General features: G+C 43.0%; 1 protein-coding gene across 3 annotated transcripts; it reads left to right on the top strand.

Moving 5' to 3' along the window:
* The first annotated feature begins 1,401 nt into the window (after positions 1 to 1,401).
* On the top strand, positions 1,402 to 15,545 carry LOC138800566 (perforin-1-like). Of its 3 annotated transcripts, none has more exons than XM_069982337.1 (5): positions 1,402 to 1,493; positions 4,401 to 4,503; positions 12,013 to 12,566; positions 12,687 to 13,062; positions 13,562 to 15,545. In XM_069982337.1, the coding sequence occupies exons 3-5, from the start codon at positions 12,025 to 12,027 to the stop codon at positions 14,267 to 14,269; spliced, it is 1,626 nt and encodes a 541-aa protein (XP_069838438.1). In that variant the 5' UTR covers positions 1,402 to 1,493; positions 4,401 to 4,503; positions 12,013 to 12,024; the 3' UTR covers positions 14,270 to 15,545. The 3 variants fall into 3 exon arrangements, 2 of the variants coding, with proteins under 2 accessions (XP_069838438.1, XP_069838437.1); XM_069982336.1 differs by lacking the exon at positions 1,402 to 1,493 and adding an exon at positions 3,191 to 3,413; XR_011364479.1 differs by lacking the exons at positions 1,402 to 1,493; positions 12,013 to 12,566; positions 12,687 to 13,062; positions 13,562 to 15,545 and adding exons at positions 3,191 to 3,413; positions 5,528 to 6,733.
* The last annotated feature ends 4,398 nt before the right edge of the window (positions 15,546 to 19,943 follow it).

Genomic DNA, 19,943 nt, shown 5'->3' with positions numbered 1-19,943 from the left:
AGAAAGAGTGGCTGATTGCGGTTATCACCTGTAAGAGCCCATCAGTGCAATAAACACCCACACTGCCCCCTACAGTCACGTCCAGAAGTGTTCCTCAAATTCTAAGAATTGATATCAGAAGATTTAACTGCTTCCTGACCCCCAGAATTTTGATAATAGGCAATTTTTTTCCTTCTTACTTTTTATGACCCATAATGGGCTTGCGGGAGAAGTTCCTCTATTTACTGCCACACATTGCATCATGGTGGTGCCCATCGAGCCTCTGGGCCACCAATGACAGGAAAAAACTGGTTAGATGCTGATGGTTTCTGTATATAGGTAGGAGCGAACACCCACCCATGTCATACGCCCTTACTTCAACCTTACCTCAACAATACATCATAGGTTGGGAAGGGGTTAAATGGGTTATCTAGCGTTAGAAAAACATGGCAGCTTTCTTCCAGAGACAGCACTGTTCTTGTCTCCAGTTTGGGTGCAGGTTTTGTAGCTCAGTTCCATTGAAGTGAATGGAGCTTAATTGCAAACCACACCTGACCTGGAGACAAGAGTGCTGCTGTCTCTGGAAGAAAGCGGCCATGTTTTTCTAACCCCTTTAAAGGAAAAAACAAAAACTATTGATAAGAAATTCTAATAATACCTGAGCTGGTGTAATTTAGTGACAATCTGTGCCCCGGCGGCTTGGATAGTAACGCTTAATGGTTTTTCCCTCCAAACACAACAGAAATGAGATAAGTTTTCATGGAGCGACCATTGTCTAGCACATGGATCCATCAGCAGAGGGTAGAAATAAATATAAGAGATACAATATAATTACTGGTGCAGTGTCCTACACCGGTAATACCGTCTCTACCTCTCTGATTTCGCAGTGATCCAGCTACGGTGGACGTTTTGGGCCGACACTGTTGCCGGGGAGTGAACACTGTAGCCAATCAGTGACCTCAGAGGTCATGTGATGTACCACATGGCTGTTGGATTTGGCTAGACGTTCACTTGGACAGTGAACGTCTCCAGTAGTCGAGAATCCGAGCCAAATCCTACAGCCGATTCTAAGTGATTCTACCTGAAACAAGATTTTCTCATCTGTAACTGTTTGGTCATGTCACGTCACTATGGATACCTAGGAGGCTGCCATTTTGTAACTGGTCATGTTACATCACTATGGTTACCTAGGAAGCTGCCATCTTGTAACTGTTCATGTTTGGTCATGTTACATCACTATGGTTACCTAGGAGGCTGCCATTTTGTAACTGGTCATGTTACATCACTATGGTTACCTAGGAAGCTGCCATCTTGTAACTGTTCATGTTTGGTCATGTTACATCACTATGGTTACCTAGGAGGCTGCCATTTTGTAACTGGTCATGTTACATCACTATGGTTACCTAGGAGGCTGCTATTTTGTAACCGTTCATAGACATCAGTGCGGTTCAGCCCGGCTGTAGGGATGGATAACAGACGCCCCCTGGCTCCATAGTCCTCCACATCTATCTACTGTATATATAGTATATATGTGGCAATGTGCCACGCCCTTATGGTCACGCCCCCATAGCCACGCCCACATTACCTATTACATTATATAGGAAACAAATATTCCCACCAGATCTTCACCACATAGTGACTTATCCCCCCTTATACTATTACTACATAACATCCACTATACACAGAGCAGTTCTCTCCCTCAGCACTGACCATATAGCGGTAGATTAGACTGTACCCTTGCAGACTTTATAGGTGATTATAGTGCAGTTGTTCAGTGACTCACAGGGGACGTCTTCTCTTGTTGATCACTTTTTTTTGTTTCTTCACCATCATGCACGGCCATCTTGAAAACCTCTCCGGCCATCTGCGAGACAAACATTTTAGGCTCCTGTCTCCAGTATCATCCTCATCTGCTTCACAGTAACTCTCTGTGCCCCCTATGGTACAGACCCCTCTGTGCCCCCATATGGTACAGATCCCTCTGTGCCCCCATATGGTACAGACCCCTCTGTGCCCCATATGGTACAGACCTCTCTGTGCCCCCATATGGTACAGACCCCTCTGTGCCTCCATATCACATTGAAGTAACCCCCATCTCCCCATAGAACACAATATAGTAACCCCCCTCCCCCAGTTAATCCCACTGTAGTAATCCCCCTCCCCAGTTAATCCCACTGTAGTAACCCCCTCCCCAGTTAATCCCAATGTAGTAATCCCCCTCCCGAGTAAATCCTATTGTAGTAATCCCCCTCCCCAGTTAATCCCAATGTAGTAATCCCCCTCCCCAGTTAATCCCAATGTAGTAATCCCCCTCCCCAGTTAATCCCAATGTAGTAATCCCCCTTTCCCAGTTAATCCCAATGTAGTAATCCCCCTCCCCAGTTAATCCTATTGTAGTAATCCCCCTCCCCAGTTAATCCTATTGTAGTAATCCCCCTCCCCAGTTAATCCCCCTGTAGTAATCCCCCTCCCCAGTTAATCCCAATGTAGTAATCCCCCTCCCCAGTTAATCCTATTGTAGTTAACCCCCTCCCCAGTAAATCCTATAGTAGTAATCCCCCTCCCCAGTTAATCCTATGGTAGTAATCCCCCTCCCCAGTTAATCCTATTGTAGTAATCCCCCTCCCCAGTAAATCCTATAGTAGTAATCCCAGTTCATCCCAATGTAGTAATCCGACTGCAGACCCATCCCTGACAGAAAATAATAAAAACTACATATACTCACCTAGTCAGGAGCAGTCAGATCCCAGCTGGCTGTCTGTCTTCTCCCAGCTGGTCACAGGTCAGGGACACTGCAGGAGAGGAGCAGGCCGCCTGACACACAGCTCCAGCCCCGCGGTATCTGCTTTCTTCTCTCAGACCTGTCTTTGACCTGTGACGTCACCAGCAGCTGCGGCCGCCTGTAGGAGACGGACAGGAGAGAAGAGGAATGCAGGTACCAAGCGGGACTGGAGCAGAGAGCTTCCGGGGCAGCAGCTGAGCTGTGTGTCCGGCCGGCTGCTCCACAAGCTCCCTGCTTATGCAAACCGCGTCCCTGAAGCCACCTCACACGGTCAGCAGGCGCAGGAGCCGCTCACACTGTCAGATGGCTTCAGTGATGCGTGCGGGACACAGGGGGGCGGCGGGACACAGGGGAACCTTCCCGGGACAGCGGGACATCACCCCCAAATCGGGACCGTCCCGCTGAAACCGGGACAGTTGGGAGGTATGTGCAGATACATAGCTAAGCACAGACACACATATATTCCGCTCCAGCCCAGAGCTGTATTGTCAGGCAAAAAGACAAATGGTCAGCTCTGCTACAACACCATTCACACTGGGCAGGAGCACGTGGCTATGGCTGACATTGGCCATACACACAAATTACCTGCCTGTCTTCCAGATGGGACTACAGCTGCCACTACTTGGTCGTGCGCTACACCCGTCCCACCCAGGTGGTTATATTTGCCAGTATTAGTTGGATCCTGCAGGCCCAGAGCATAGGCATATTATATGCCATGGAGTACAGTGTAGGGTCCACCCCGGCAGGGCCGTAGCTAGGATTCACAGGGCCCCATAGCAAAAAATTTTAAGGGGCCCCCCTCCCCACGCACAACACAAAGCACTGCGTATATGTGTATATATATATATATCTATCTGCTTTACTACTGGTGCACTGACCTCTGCACGGAGCTCTGCACATTTTCCTTTCCTACTTGATTGCGCAGCTGGAGAACAGAGGTCAGAAGTTGTCAGTGCAATGAAGCAGAGATCTGTGTCTCCTGCTTGTTAACCCTTTCTTTGTACCAAAAAAGGAAAAAAGGGGGCTCTACCAAAGTAGGGCAACTATTTGTTCAAGGGGGTGCCACTCGGTACCAAAAATCACTACATAAGACCTAACCAAGAAGCAGTATGGTACTATATAGATGAGTGCACCCCACACTTAATAAACAAGTACACATTAGGTTACTTACACACTGCAGTACATAAGGGGTTAAGCAGAAGGACACAAGCTCTTACCTTCTGCCCCCGGGCCCCCCTCCTGCACGGGCCCCATAGCAACTGCCTACCCTGCCTCTATGGTAGCTACGCCACTGCACCCCGGCATGAGACCACCATATCCTGGTGGGGTGGTTCACACTATTTGCAGATAGTAACCGAGAGCCTCATTATTTTTATGGAGATTTTATTTTAGCAGTTGGGGGGGGGGCAGCTCTTAGTGATTTCTATATCTGTTTTGGCTCTGTATCTTGCCATTGCGGTGAGCTGTTTTTGTGTGTTTTTGGGCCTCGCTGTATCGTGGCATTACACTTGGCTATAGAGGGGTGAATTCTCGCTATTTTGGGACGTGGTGTTAAGCCGCCGTCACACCTCGGCACTTACTCTCATTTACCGACATTCTGAAAACTTCCTGTTTTTTCTTTCTTGCACAATTCTCACAGTAAATAAGTCGATCATCATCTGCGAATGGCGCGAAAAGACGGAGACGTTGTCATGGCCAAAGAGAACATACGGCAAACGCCAAGACGTCCCTGACCTCTGAATGTACGGATTATACTGAATTATAAAAAGTTTGTGAATCCTATAGAGTTTTCTATATTGCTGCATAAATTTGATTTAAAGGGGCACTCCGGCAAAAATCTTTTATTTTCAAATCAAATGGTTTTAGAAAGTTATATGGATTTGTAAGCCTATTACCTAGGCTGAATCCCGGAATTCCTGGCGGTCCCCAGGATGTCTCCTCCTTCCCCACGGACCGGGAAGGCATCAGGAATCAAATGCAGAAGGTCCGGCTAGGTTCGAGTTCAATAGAATCTAGCTTTTTTCGCTGTTCGATCAAGCCTAGTCAGGAACTGTCCAGAGCAGCTACAAATCCCCATAGAAAACCTCTCCTGGTCTGGACAGTTCCTGACATGGACAGAGGTGGCAGCAGAGAGCACTGTGTCAGACTGGAGAGAATACACCACTTCCTGCGGGACATACAGCAGCTGGTAAGTACTGGAAGACTGGAGTTTTTTTCATAGTAAATTACAAATCTATATTTGTAATTTCTGTAACCAGCTGATTTGAAAGGAAAAGATTTTCACTGGAGTGCCCCTTTAAAGCTGGATCAGGAGTAGATAAAAGCTGGTTTCACACACCACAGTGTTTATACGGCCACTGAAGGAGAGGATCCAGTGGGAAGTATAGGTCCTTCCATTATATTCCCTATTCCTTATTAATCCACTTCTGGCTTTGGCATAAAAACTGCCGCGTGTGATTCCAGCCCGAAACCAATAAAACAGGTGAGTGAAGCTGCCGCTGTGAGTGGCAAAAGTATGTGAACCCCTCAGTGTGACGGTAATAGCCTGCAGCTGCTTCTCACCATCACTATATACTGTATGTGTGCCATAATCTGATACATATATATGTCATACAGGAGTGTATAGCACATGGTGACCATTGTAAGGAATTTTATCCTGTAACATATCATCATCATCATCATCATCATCTTATTATTATTATTATTATTATTATTATTATTATTATTATTATTATCATATTCTGTGTTCTCCTTGATTTCTGATAGTAATGGATCCCATTGAGTAGAGACCTGGAGGAGCAGTCATTCTTTATAATACACAGATGGAGCCTGACACTCCCTTATTCTTCTATACAGAAAAATCTACAGAAAATAAAGCAGCAAATATAAGAAGTAAACAAGACAAGTTCCCCATTTACACCCGGACGTGTTACCAGCCGAGTGCGAAAATACCCAGACGGGCCGCAAACATAGAGAAAGAACATAGCGAGATATCAGCTGCCCCCACAATGGAGGCTGAAGATGCTCTATCCTTTATTGATGGAATACGTGTATGGACACTTGCTTCGGACTGATCTATAGAGTAATAGTATCATGTCGCTGTTACCATATAGTGCATTACGTAGACACAGGAACCCCCCAAACGTTACCATATTGCATTGTTTTTTACGATTTCACCAATTTATATCTTCATAAATAATATATTTGGGTTCCGTCATACATGTTATGGTAAAATGAAAGACGCCATTACACAGTACAACTATTCCCGGATAAAAAAAACAAGCCCCCACATGTCCCTGTAGATAGAAAACTGAGAGTGCTAGAGCTCTGAGAAGGGGAGGAGGAAAAACGAAAGGGCAAAAATAAAAATTGGCGCGGTCCACTGGGTCATTTTGGGCTTGGTCCTCAAGGGGTTAAGCACAAGTTTTTTTAAAGGGCTAATAAAACGTAGAGGTTGACCGGGCAAAATCAACTTTTCAGACAGAGAGAGTAGTATGAGATGGATGCTGTGACTAATGACCGAGAGGAACCTTATATTCTTCTACCACAAAGGGTTTGAGAGAGTGTAAGCGATAGTGAGCTTGTGTCCTCAGGTGACTAGTTCAGAAGAGGTTTGGAGCACAAATATATAATGATAATATATGCAATAAGTGAAATATATAATAAATAGGATAGGTCTAGATAATATAATATATGCAATAAGTGAAATATATAATAAATAGGATAGGTCTAAGGTAAAAACTGATTTGTGATTCAGAAACAATTTAAAAATTCATGAATATCTGCTTCCTAAGGCTATCTTCACACGGCGTATCAAAGCGGCCGTTCCATGACCCCGGCTGTGTCACGGAACGGCCGGTCTGTGCCCAGCCGGATGATGCGTCCGGCCGCGGAGCTCTGGTGCGGGCGCGCGCTGATGCTTCCCATAGCCCATCAGCCGCTCGCTTCACTGTGTGCACTGACAGGTCTTTCTGCGGCTGGAATTCACTGAATTCCGGCCGCAGAAAACTGACCTGTCAGTTTTGTTCCGGCGCCGCATAGATCCCGGCCGGAGCACATACAATGTGTGTACGCTCCGGCCGGGATCCCATTCAACATAAAGCTATGTCACACACCGCAAAACTACGGCCATAGTTTTACGTAGTGTGAACATACCCTAAATATGCTGGACAATGTATCACATGACTAATAAACAAATATACTGATAAAACCCAAAAAATTATAAATAAATAAATGAAAAGGTAAAATGCAAAGAATGGGAAAAAAATGCAAAAAGAACAATCTAAAAAGAGTCCAACTTCGTATGGGTGGGAAATACTGCAATGGCAATGTGAACAGACTCGTACAAGCGAGGTCTATATGAGGTTGATGTTTGTGCCTGATGCGTGATGTGCCTGGTGCCATAAAGCAGTGACGCTGTGTAGAAGTGCTCGCTGGTTCAGTATCAGGATGGGGCGGTATCCACTACTTAGATGATGTGGCCATCTTGCGCATTTGTAGTACAGCTGAGTGGACGCTGGACCTCATGCAGAACTGGCGCCAAATTTGGTTTGTTGCTGGGTCCTAGCTTCCGCTGTATTATTCTGATTAGTATTGATTGTGGAAATCCCCAATAAACAAATGCATATGGATAAAACATAGGCTAGATAGCATACTGTATACAGCATACTGTATACAGAGTATATATATATATGGGAAGCCTTTTGGTTATGGTGACTTTTTATAGATAGTTCCTTATTAGCGGTATAAGGTCTGAGGTTGTCCATAAAACCTGGTAATCAGTTAAAGCTAAAATCACGAGTGTAAAAAATGTGTCGGTGCAATAGAATTCAAAGCATTGCCCTGGCTGCCCTCATCGTGTCATATCCGACTTTTCTGGGGCATTTGGGGCATTTTCATATCTGAATCCAAACAAAACAAATTCAACCAGAAACTAATTTTTTAAAGATGTGCTCCTCACTACTCTCAATATGTCGTGAACTTATAGACCTTCTTTAATTGTTTTCTGAAAACCTCTTACCATCTCCGACACTACTTCAGAATCCTGACACTTAGGTCAAAAACAAGAACTCAATTCACACAAAATTGTGAACGTGAGATGATGTGTTTTTTTGTAGTTATTAACAATCTCACCACAATATAAGACATTCTGAGAAGACCATGTATAGAAATAGCTTCATCCATGATCTGACTATATAAAGTATATAGGAAGGAATCCATCTCACTCAGTAGAAGTCGTCCGTTGACCAGGAACGTTGAGGTAAGTGTTGTCCTCAGTAGTTGGTAGGAGCCAAGTAACAATCGATCCCCTGAACAATTAGTTGGGTGCGGTGGTTTCTTGGTAGCTTGTAGAATATATAGGATCCACCATGTCATGCACAGTTTTAAGCCAATAGTGTCTTTCTCAAACATGGTGGAATCTCCCGGGTAAAGCAGTATCCAATGGTGTATTATTCAGTAGGAAACCATCCTCCTGAGAGAGATCAAATGGAGCTCGGAATAATGCAGAGCTTGGTAGAAGGAGTCATCTACAACTGGTCATTGCACTTCTCAGCTAAAACAATGCGTTTCCAGGTCTGTAGGACCTCTATAGAGACACTATATGTGGCTTTTATATGTTACTTTACATAGAGGTCCTATAGACCTCGAAATGCATTGTTTTAGCTGAGCTGTGCAATAAACTATTGTAGACTACCCCTTTAACTATGCTCTGCATTACTCAATGCGCCATGTGGTGTCTCTTTCTCTCTGGAGGATGGTCTCCAACCAGACCCCATACTAATGAGTACAATATGACATAAGCATAATGACTTGGTGCTCGATATCAGAGCCATGTAGATGTCCTGCACACTAGAGATGGAAATTTTCAGGTTCGATTGAACTCTTCGTTATTTGATTCCCGCTGTCTTCCCGTTCCGTGGGGAAGGTGTAGACAGCCCAAGTATCGCCTGGAAAACAGGGATACAGCCTAGGTAATAGGCTGTATCCCTGTTTTCCAGGCGCTACCCCACTGTCTCCAGCCTCCCCACGGAACGGGAAGACAGCGGGAATCAAATAACGAAGGTTCGAGTTAGATCGAACCTGAAAATTCCGGATGTTCGATCATCTCTAGTGTACACTCTCTGTGTCACCTACGACAAGAAATGCATTGGCCATGTCTAGAAAGCGTACAGCGCTTGGTAAAGTCCAGAGCCTCCCATGATTTAATGGACATTATCCCAATAAGTGTGAGTCATATTGTGTGATTTAAGTTGCATTTAATTGTATTAAGACTGGATTATGGTCTTTAGTAATCAGCATTAATAATAGGTTGACAGGCGTTGTGGTGATGACCATTGTAGCCTATTGAAAAGACTGCTGGATCTTGGTGGTCAGTGTCCGGCAGCCCTTGAGGCACACATAAACGGGATCATTTGGGGATGTATAAATCATATATTACCAGGTACCTGTATTGTGACTATTGGTGACTAGTGATCACATTTATACATTTCACGAGAAGATCTCAGAGAAGATCGCCCCGGCCAGTACTGCAGTACCAGCCGGGTTATCTTCACTGCAGTTGAATTCGGATACGGCGCACCCGTGTTCATAAGCTCAAGAAGGGTCTAACCAAATTTCTACTTGTGGTGGTTCGTACTGTGATTCCGCTCATGTAGAAGTATGAATCGGCCCCTGCAATCTCGGACTGGTTCTCTGAGATCTTGTATTTGCATAGAATGGAACAGTTGCGAGTGGAGTTCCACAACAAAGTACAACCTACGGCTACTACCTGGTCTCCCTGGGTGGCCTTTCTTTACACGCCCGACTATAAGTCCTACGTTCCTTCAATGTCGGCTTGTCATTCTCATGCTACTCTCAGGTTATTGCAATTGCTCCTTTCTCTCATTGGGACGGTGCTGGTACCTTATTTCCCCCGTTTTTTTCTGCTTTATTTTGTTAAAAACACACCATTTCTCATTATTACTTGTCATCTTATCTGGACCTCTTCATTGTACAATAAAAATCCTTTATTATGAAGTGTTATATGATTATCCGTACATTTTTCTGCTTTAAACTGTTGTTTTTAGTTATAAACTTTAGTTTTAGTTGTTTTCAGATGTAACACTTTAGGGCTATGTTCACACTACGTAAGTCTCCGGACGTAGCGTGTTCCGTGAATAAGCGGCCAGAGATTTACATAGTTTGCGTACAATGGAAAGTATACGATGTACGGCTGCACAGTTCACACTACGTACGAACTTACGCCCGGATCGTACGCGGCGCCGTAAAAAAATGAACCAGACCATTGTTTGAGGACGAAAATGCCGTAACTTACGCCCGTAGCGTAACATGCGGTCCCGTACGTAGTGGTGATTTCTTCATTTTTCCACTTTTCTTTGCCGATCCAAAAGGTTCTGTGGGGTGTCCGGGGTTAGGCGAAGATTTCCAAGTAAAAGACCGCTGTCAGATCGCTACGTAGGGCGTTCGGGAAGCGTAAGTAGACTACCGGAGTAAGTTTGTGGACTGTACGTAGCCGGCCGCAACTTACGTAAATCCCCGGCTGAAGTTTAACACGAATATGTCAAGCCACGAAAATATGCGACCGGACATATACGTAGTGTGAACATAGCCTAAAGGTGATTAAAAGAGAAGTCCTGTGTCTTTTAAAATTTGTCATCCACCAGAGGCAGGGGAAACATAATAAACACCCCTCCCCGTGCCTACGAAGTGCTGTGTCACAGGCTCTCGGACCCCCCGCCGAAAGGCATTTTCCCCCCAAGTTTGAATGTTGTCACAACTCGGGGGAAAATACCTAACCCAGCTGATGGATTGCCCCATTGGCCAATCAGTGACTGCATCAGTGTTCCGCCCCAATCACTGAGTGGCTGAAAGGGCAGTCCATTAGCCGGGTGGTGATCTTCCAGCTAAAGGAGATGCCGGAGCCCAGCGGGGGTCCCGGAGAGGCAAGCTATCGCTGCAAAGGCACAGGGAGTGGTACATAGTGATTGTTTAATATGTTCCCCCCGGCCCCAGCCGGCTAACAAATAAAAAAAAAAACGCTTCTCCTTTTAAACAAAGGTATATTTTTCATCTTTAGTTTCCCTTTCTTTTACTTCTTGTACTTTCAAACTAAGGGGCCTATTCCACGGAGCAATAATCGGCCTAATCGGCCCAAATCGGAATGGAGAAAACAATCAGCCGATGACAACGATCATAGGTTCGGACCTATAATTATCGGGCACCGACCGCGCATCGCTACGTGTAATAGCTGTGCACAGCCAGCGGCTGACGATATGCAAACAGAATACATTACCTGTCCAGGCTGCATGGCTCCTCCGGGACCGCCGCGGCCAGTGATTGACTGAGCGGCCTGTCAGCTGAGACAGGCCGCTCTGAAGCTGGAGCGCGCGGGACCTGGGGAGAAGCAGAGCGCAAGAGGAGCCCTGCAGCATGGATAGGTAATGTATACAGTTTAAGCAAGGTCTACAAGGACATCGGTAACGGCCCTTGTTAAACGATATCGGGTCGTGTAATAGGCACAGTAAACGAGCGCCGATCTAGCAGATTGGCCCTCGTTTACAGCTATTATCGGGCCCCCATCGGCCTGTGTAATACTACACTTAGTCCTCTTTTCCGATTTTTCTACAACTTACAGAAGTACTCTGGCCAATAATATTTTTTGGTGTACCACTAAGGCTACATAGAACATAATGCACATCTTATTTTTACCTAACCATACTCCCCAGTTGTACTTCTTTGGCGTCTTCATGTCCCCCACTGAATGATATACTTTAAATGGACTTGTTTGGGCGGTGACAGCCCAGTTAAGAAAATCCCTGACTGAAGTAGGACAGTGCCACGGTCAGCCACTGCCGAGACTGGTTCATCTCAGAAAAGGGGGGAGCGTTCAGCAGAGAACCCTTCTATTTATAAAGCTCCAACTTATTCTATAGCTCTGTGTCATCAATCGAATCGGTCCCTGTCCCCCATTGGAGCTCATAATCTAAATTGTATTGAAACCCAAGACCCCAGTGCTGCAACAGTGTTGACCACTGAGCCATCATGCTGCCCACAACTGGCCGATGCGTGCTTGTACATGGGGGATCGGGTCTAACTCCTAACTCCATACTCTATCCTTTGAGAATAGATCTACAGTGTGTCCACTGGTTCACTCTTGGGCCTAATATGCCCTTCTTTATTCACCATATATTTTGTATATTTGTTTGGATTCTTATTGTATCGTAATAAAATGGTGTGCTCTTTTTTTCTAGAAAATTTCCACAATGGCGTCCAAGCTGTGTCTCTTCTTCTGGATTCTTCTCCTCTACCATGAGAAACCTTCTATGAGCTCGCCCATTCTTAAATATGGGTGTAGACCCGGCACAGCACAGGAATGTAAGGAGGCTAAGTTTGTCCCCGGCCATACCCTGTTAGGAGAAGGCATTAATATCGTCACCATGGAGGCCACTGCCTCTTTTCTGCTTGATCTCCAAGAAGTCGGAGAGAAATGCACCGTGTGTGACAACCCCCATAACAACAACGTCCTGCAGAAGCTACCCAAGGCTATGGTGGACTGGAGACCCGGCTCTTCTTGTTCCAGGGAAATAAAAGGATCGGTGACTCATTCCACAGTGTCAGTAGCCGAGGAAGCAACTTCTATAGTGGAGAACAACTGGAAAGTTGGTCTCAACGTCGATGTTTTAGTTGTTAAGACCAGAAGAGCTGTCGGAGGGTCTCACAGTCGCATGGCCACATTTGCAAATAGTAAAAGCGTCACTGACAGTTACAGCTTTCTGAGCCACAACTTAGATTGTTCCTTTTACAGGTAGGACCCGTATCCTGTATTCCGAGGTTTAGGGGGTTGCCAACTATCAATTTCTGCACAGTTATTATAATGATGAATAGAAATTGATGAAATGTCTGCATTTATGTCTTTGCATACTAGTTTTCGACTGGGATCGAATGCCTCACTGACTCCCAGCTTTCATCAAGCTTTGACAGACCTTCCAGTTTCCTACAATGAGATTAGTAAGAATAAGTACCGGCGTCTGGTAGAAAGCTATGGCACGCACTATATCACCCAGGTAAAAGTCGGAGGTCGAACCCAAGAGGTGACTGCAGTGAAAACATGTCAACTGGCTCTGAATGATCTGAAGATGTCTGAGGTGAAGGACTGCCTTGGCGTTGAAGCTGAGGTTGGGGTGAGCCTTGAAAAAATATCAGCAAGTATGGATGCCAAATTTGAGCACTGCAGAACCAAAATATCAAAAACAAATCTCGGAGGGACTTTTCATCAAGTCTTCACTGAGCGAGTCTGGAAGGTGAGTCCTGGGCTTCATGGACTTGGTTCTGACACCCAACATTTATTGTATAAAAGTCATCAAATTAGAACATTACTTAACATTTATTTTATTAGTCCACCTAAGGTGCTTGACCATACAGGATCAATAATATTATACATGTATTTTCACAGTTTAAACAATTCTGCACAGGGCGATACCAATATGTTGGACTTTTTTGTGCTTTTGATACGTCTCTGTGACAAGTCAAAGGTTGGTGTTTTTTTTTTAAGGCCAGGCGCAGAGCGATTGCTCCATGTAGGCTATTATCAGTGGTTCTCAGTATGGAGTAGGTCTATACATCCTTAACATCATCATGACATAATAGTATGAGATGATGCAAGGGGTTTAATACAATGGAAGAACAAATATGATACATGGGAGTTGATAGTTTCAGCTTTACTTCTATTAACCTACATTTTAGTGAGAATGATTCATGAGATACAACGGACATCTCTGCTTTTATCATCTACATTCACAGGTGACCGGAGGGAATGGAACGTTTGATCTTCTCTCGACTGATAAAGCTACTGCTGATGCCTTCAAGAAGTGGATGGAGAGCCTGAAGTATTACCCCGGTCTGGTTTCCTATTCTGTAGAGTCCATCCATAACCTGGTGAGAATGAAGGGTCCTAAGAAAGAGAACCTCCGGCTGGCCATAAGTGACTACATCAAGGAGAAGGCTTTACTAGAGAAGTGCTCTTGTCCTGGCCACCGTGTGGTCAGGAATGACTGCTCCTGTGCATGTACAACCTCAAAGTACACAGATTCTGACTGCTGCCCAACACGCAGAGGAGCCGCCAAGCTTCACGTGACCATCAAATCTGGCACTAACCTTCATGGTGACGTCTGGACGCAGACAGACGCCTATGTGATATTTAAATTTGATGGCGTATCAGTTAGAACCCCGACCATCAATAATAGGGATAATCCAAAATGGAATAAGAGGTATGAGTTGGGATTCGTAGAGCTCTGGGAAGTTAAAAAGTACACGATAGAGGTTTGGGATGAGGATGATGCCTATGATGATCTCCTGGGGAGGTGTCAAAAAACTCTGTATTCAGGTGAAACTCTGGGAACCTGTTACCTAAAGTACGGCAGTCTGACATATTCCCTAAATGTCATGTGTGCCGATCACCTCCAGGGGCGGCTTTGCCAGGAATATACTGCAGTGTCCCCGAGTGCCTAGTCAAGACCTAATACACCTCTTAAAGTGAGGGCTCCTGCCGTGAAGGAGCTGTGCTCTGCAGTCATATATATCCCTCCATGCTATATCTTTTTTAGGCTTATTTGTAGAGATGATCGAACATCGGGAATTCTTAGGTTCGATTAATCTCGAACCTTCTCGACCTTTCGTCATTTGATTGGAAGGTGGAGACAGCCCGAGTATCGCCTGGAAAACAGGGATACAGCCTAGGTTCCCCACGGAACGGGAAGGCATCAGAATCAAATGACGAAAGTTTGAGAAGGTTCGAGACCTAAGAATTCCAGATGTTCGATCATCTCTACTTATTTAGAATCAGCTATATACAGTACATTTGATCATTTATACGCAGGGACCATAATTATCGCTATATTCCACCAAACATTAAGTATTTACAGCTATGAAGATACATTTATAAACTATTTCATTATGGCGATGTACCAAGCAACACATTGTCCTTAAAGAACAGAACATACTTAGGGCCAGATATAAGTTTCCCACCAGCTGCACCTTATATACACATACAGGCTCCCAATGACCATGTGGTAGACCAAGGTTCAGACATAATAATAGAGCCTATCCACAAGAGAGCTCAAGAAGCCCATCAGAAGACTGTCGTTAATAACAAAAACTCTTGATATGTCATAGAGTTTCTATTGGTCGCTGTCCGACTGTTCACCCAAGAAGGAGTCGGAAGAAGACAATGCTTAGCTTACATCATGTGACCTACACAGACTCCCGATACTGTCCGGGTCTCATAGACAGAGAGGGGACGGGAGGGCTGCTCTCCATGTTTCTTCTACTGAATCATCTAAACACTCAGACCGATAAAAATGTGCAATTATTATTTTTAGGGACACGTTAAAGGTATAATATGGAGAAAAAAGTGTTTTCAAATCAACTTGTATCAGAAAGCTATAAAATCTCCAGTCTTTCAGTACTTCTCAGCTTCTCAGACACAGTGCTCTCTGCTGCCACCTCTGTCCATGTCAGGAACTGTCCAGAGCAGGAGAGGTTTTCTATGGGGATTTGCTGCTGCTCTGGACAGTTCCTGACATGGACAGAGGTGGCAGCAGAGCAATGTGTCAGACCGGAGAAAATACACCACTTTCTGCAGGACATACAGCAGCTGATAAGTACCGGAAGACTGGAGATTTTTAAATAGAAGTGATTTATAAATCTGTATAAATGTATAATCTGTACTCACCCCAGATTATCTGAAAACTATTCTTTATCACCCGAGTTCCCCTTTAACACAAACAACATAAAATGTATAAAGCAGTTACCATGTCCCCCCCCCCCCCCCCCCCCCTGTGTATATGACGGGGTGACTATTTAGCTGATATTCTGTTTGTATTCTTTGCTTATTTGGCTTTTGCAATAAAGAACATTAAAAATTCATCACTTTTGTATCATTTCTGGGTAAAATCGTGTGAGAAAAGGGAAAACTAACCCATACCCGGTATACACATATATAGTATAACACCACATACACATATATAGTATAACACCATATACACATATAGTATAGCAGTATATACACATATATAGTATAACAGCATATACACATATAGTATAACAGCATATACACATATAGTATAACAGCATATACACATATAGTATAACACCATATACACATATATAGTATAACAGCATATACACATATAGTATAACACCATATACACATATAGTATAACACCATATACACATATAGTATAGCAGTATATACACATATATAGTATAACACCATATACACATATAGTATAACAGCATATACACATATATAGTATAACAGCATATACACATATATAGTATAACACCATATACACATATAGTATAACACCATATACACATATAGTATAACAGCATATACACATATAGTATAACAGCATATACACATATAGTATAACACCATATACACATATATAGTATAACACCATATACACATATATAGTATAACAGCATATACACATATAGTATAACAGCATATACACATATAGTATAACACCATATACACATATAGTATAACAGCATATACACATATATAGTATAACACCATATACACATATAGTATAACACCATATACATATATAGTATAACACCATATACACATATAGTATAACAGCATATACACATATAGTATAACACCATATACACATATAGTATAACAGCATATACACATATATAGTATAACAGCATATACACATATATAGTATAACACCATATACACATATAGTATAACACCATACACATATATAGTATAACAGCATATACACATATAGTATAACAGCATATACACATATATAGTATAACACCATATACACATATAGTATAACACCATATACATATATAGTATAACACCATATACACATATAGTATAACAGCATATACACATATAGTATAACAGCATATACACATATAGTATAACAGCATATACACATATAGTATAACAACATATACACATATAGTATAACACCATATACACATATAGTATAACACCATATACACATATAGTATAACACCATGTACACATATAGTACAACAGCATATACACATATAGTATAACAGCATATACACATATATAGTATAACAGCATATACACATATAGTATAACACCATATACACATATAGTATAACAGCATATACATATATAGTATAACACCATATACACATATAGTATAACAGCATATACACATATAGTATAACAGCATATACACATATAGTATAACAGCATATACACATATAGTATAACACCATGTACACATATAGTACAACAGCATATACACATATAGTATAACACCATATACACATATAGTATAACAGCATATACATATATAGTATAACACCATATACACATATATAGTATAACACCATATACACATATAGTATAACACCATATACACATATAGTATAACACCATATATACATATAGTATAACACCACATACACATATATAGTATAACACCACATACACATATATAGTATAACACCATATACACATATAGTATAACACCATATACACATATAGTATAACAGCATATACACATATAGTATAACACCATATACACATATAGTATAACAGCATATACATATATAGTATAACACCATGTACACATATATAGTATAACACCATATACACATATAGTATAACACCATATACACATATAGTACAACAGCATATACACATATGGCTGGGTTCACACTATGTATATTTCAGGCTGTATTTGGTCCTCATGTCAGGTCCTCATAGCAACCAAAACCAGGAGTGGATTGAAAACCCAGAAAGGATCTGTTCACACAATGTTGAAATTGAGTGGATGGCCGCCATATAACGGTAAATAACTTCCATTATTTCAATATAACAGCCGTTGTTTTAAAATAACAGCAAATATTTGCCATTATATGGCGGCCATCCACTCAATTACAACATTATGTGAACATAGCCTTTCTGTGTTTTTAATCCACTCCTGGTTTTGGTTGCTATACAGCCTCAAACATACAGCCTCAAATATACGTAGTGTGAACCCAGCCATAGTATAACACCATATACACATATAGTATAACACCATGTACACATATAGTACAACAGCATATACACATATAGTATAACACTATATACACATATAGTATAACACCATATACACATATATAGTATAACACCATATACACATATATAGTATAACAGCATATACACATATAGTATAACAGCATATACACATATATAGTATAACAGCATATACACATATATAGTATAACAGCATATACACATATATAGTATAACAGCATATACACATATATAGTACAACAGCATTAGAGATGAGTGAACTTTTCAAAAGTTCGGTCCGACCAAATTTCGGATTTCTTCGGATTTCATAGTGTAAAGCTTCTATATGATACGGGGGTAGTGTATTTGGTTGAATTTAGGGCTCTACATGTCAGTAACATCGTTATATTTTCGATATCTCAAAGTAAATTTTTTTTCTAGACTTCAATATTCACCATTACAGGGTCTATACAGGAAACTCACCATTACAGGGTCTATGCAGGAAACTCACTATTACAGGGTCTATACAGGAAACTCACCATTACAGGGTCTATGCAGGAAACTCACCATTACAGGGTCTATGCAGGAAACTCACCATTACAGGGTCTATGCAGGAAACCCACCATTACAGGGTATATGCAGGAAACTCACCATTACAGGGTCTATGCGGGAAACTCACCATTACAGGGTCTATGCAGGAAATTCACCATTACAGGGTCTATGCAGGAAACTCACCATTACATGGTCTATGCAGGAAACTCACCATTACAGGGTCTATGCGGGAAACTCACTATTACAGGGTCTATACAGGAAACTCACCATTACAGGGTCTATGCAGGAAACTCACCATTACAGGGTCTATGCCGGAAACTCACCATTACAGGGTCTATGCAGGAAACTTACCATTACAGGGTCTATGCAGGAAACTCACCATTACAGGGTCTATGGGGGAAACTCACCATTACAGGGTCTATGCAGGAAACTCACCATTACAGGGTCTATGGGGGAAACTCACCATTACAGGGTCTATGCAGGAAACTCACCATTACAGGGTCTATGCAGGAAACTCACCATTACAGGGTCTATGCAGGAAACCCACCATTACAGGGTATATGCAGGAAACTCACCATTACAGGGTCTATGCGGGAAACTCACCATTACAGGGTCTATGCAGGAAATTCACCATTACAGGGTCTATGCAGGAAACTCACCATTACATGGTCTATGCAGGAAACTCACCATTACAGGGTCTATGCGGGAAACTCACTATTACAGGGTCTATACAGGAAACTCACCATTACAGGGTCTATGGGGGAAACTCACCATTACAGGGTCTATGCAGGAAACTCACCATTACAGGGTCTATGGGGGAAACTCACCATTACAGGGTCTATGGGGGGAAACTCACCATTACAGGGTCTATGCAGGAAACTCACCATTACAGGGTCTATGCAGGAAACTCACCAATACAGGGTCTATGCAGGAAACTCACCATTACAGGGTCTATGCAGGAAACTCACCATTACAGGGTCTATGCAGGAAACTCACCATTACAGGGTCTATGCGGGAAACTCACCATTACAGGGTCTATGCAGGAAACTCACCATTACAGGGTCTATGCAGGAAACTCACCATTACAGGGTCTATGCAGGAAACTCACCATTACAGGGTCTATGGGGGGAAACTCACCATTACAGGGTCTATGCGGGAAAAAGGTCACAAATGCAGTGAAGGAGCAGCAGTAGTCATTGGAGGCCAGTACTGGAGCAGCAGTAGTCAACATGGAGGCAAGGCAGGAGCAACAGTAGTCAACATGGAGGGCAGGCAGGATCAGCAGTAGCCAACATGGAGCCCAGGCAGGATCAGCAGTAGCAAACATGGAGGCCAGGCAGGAGCAGCAGTAGCCAACATGGAGGCCAGGCAGGAACAACAGTAGTCAACATGGAGGCCAGGCAGGAGCAGCAGTAGCCAACCAGTAGTCAACCTAGATGCCAGTTAAGGCCCAGCAGTAGCCAACATTGAGGCAAAGGCAGGCACACCAGTAATCAACCTAGATGCCAGTTTAGGCCCAGCAGTAGCCAACATTGAGGCAAGGGCAGGCACAGGAGTAGTCAA

The sequence above is a fragment of the Dendropsophus ebraccatus genome, chromosome 9 (assembly GCF_027789765.1).
Source record: "Dendropsophus ebraccatus isolate aDenEbr1 chromosome 9, aDenEbr1.pat, whole genome shotgun sequence".
NCBI classification, from domain to species: domain Eukaryota; kingdom Metazoa; phylum Chordata; class Amphibia; order Anura; family Hylidae; genus Dendropsophus; species Dendropsophus ebraccatus.
This window is presented reverse-complemented; position numbering and strand designations above follow the sequence as displayed.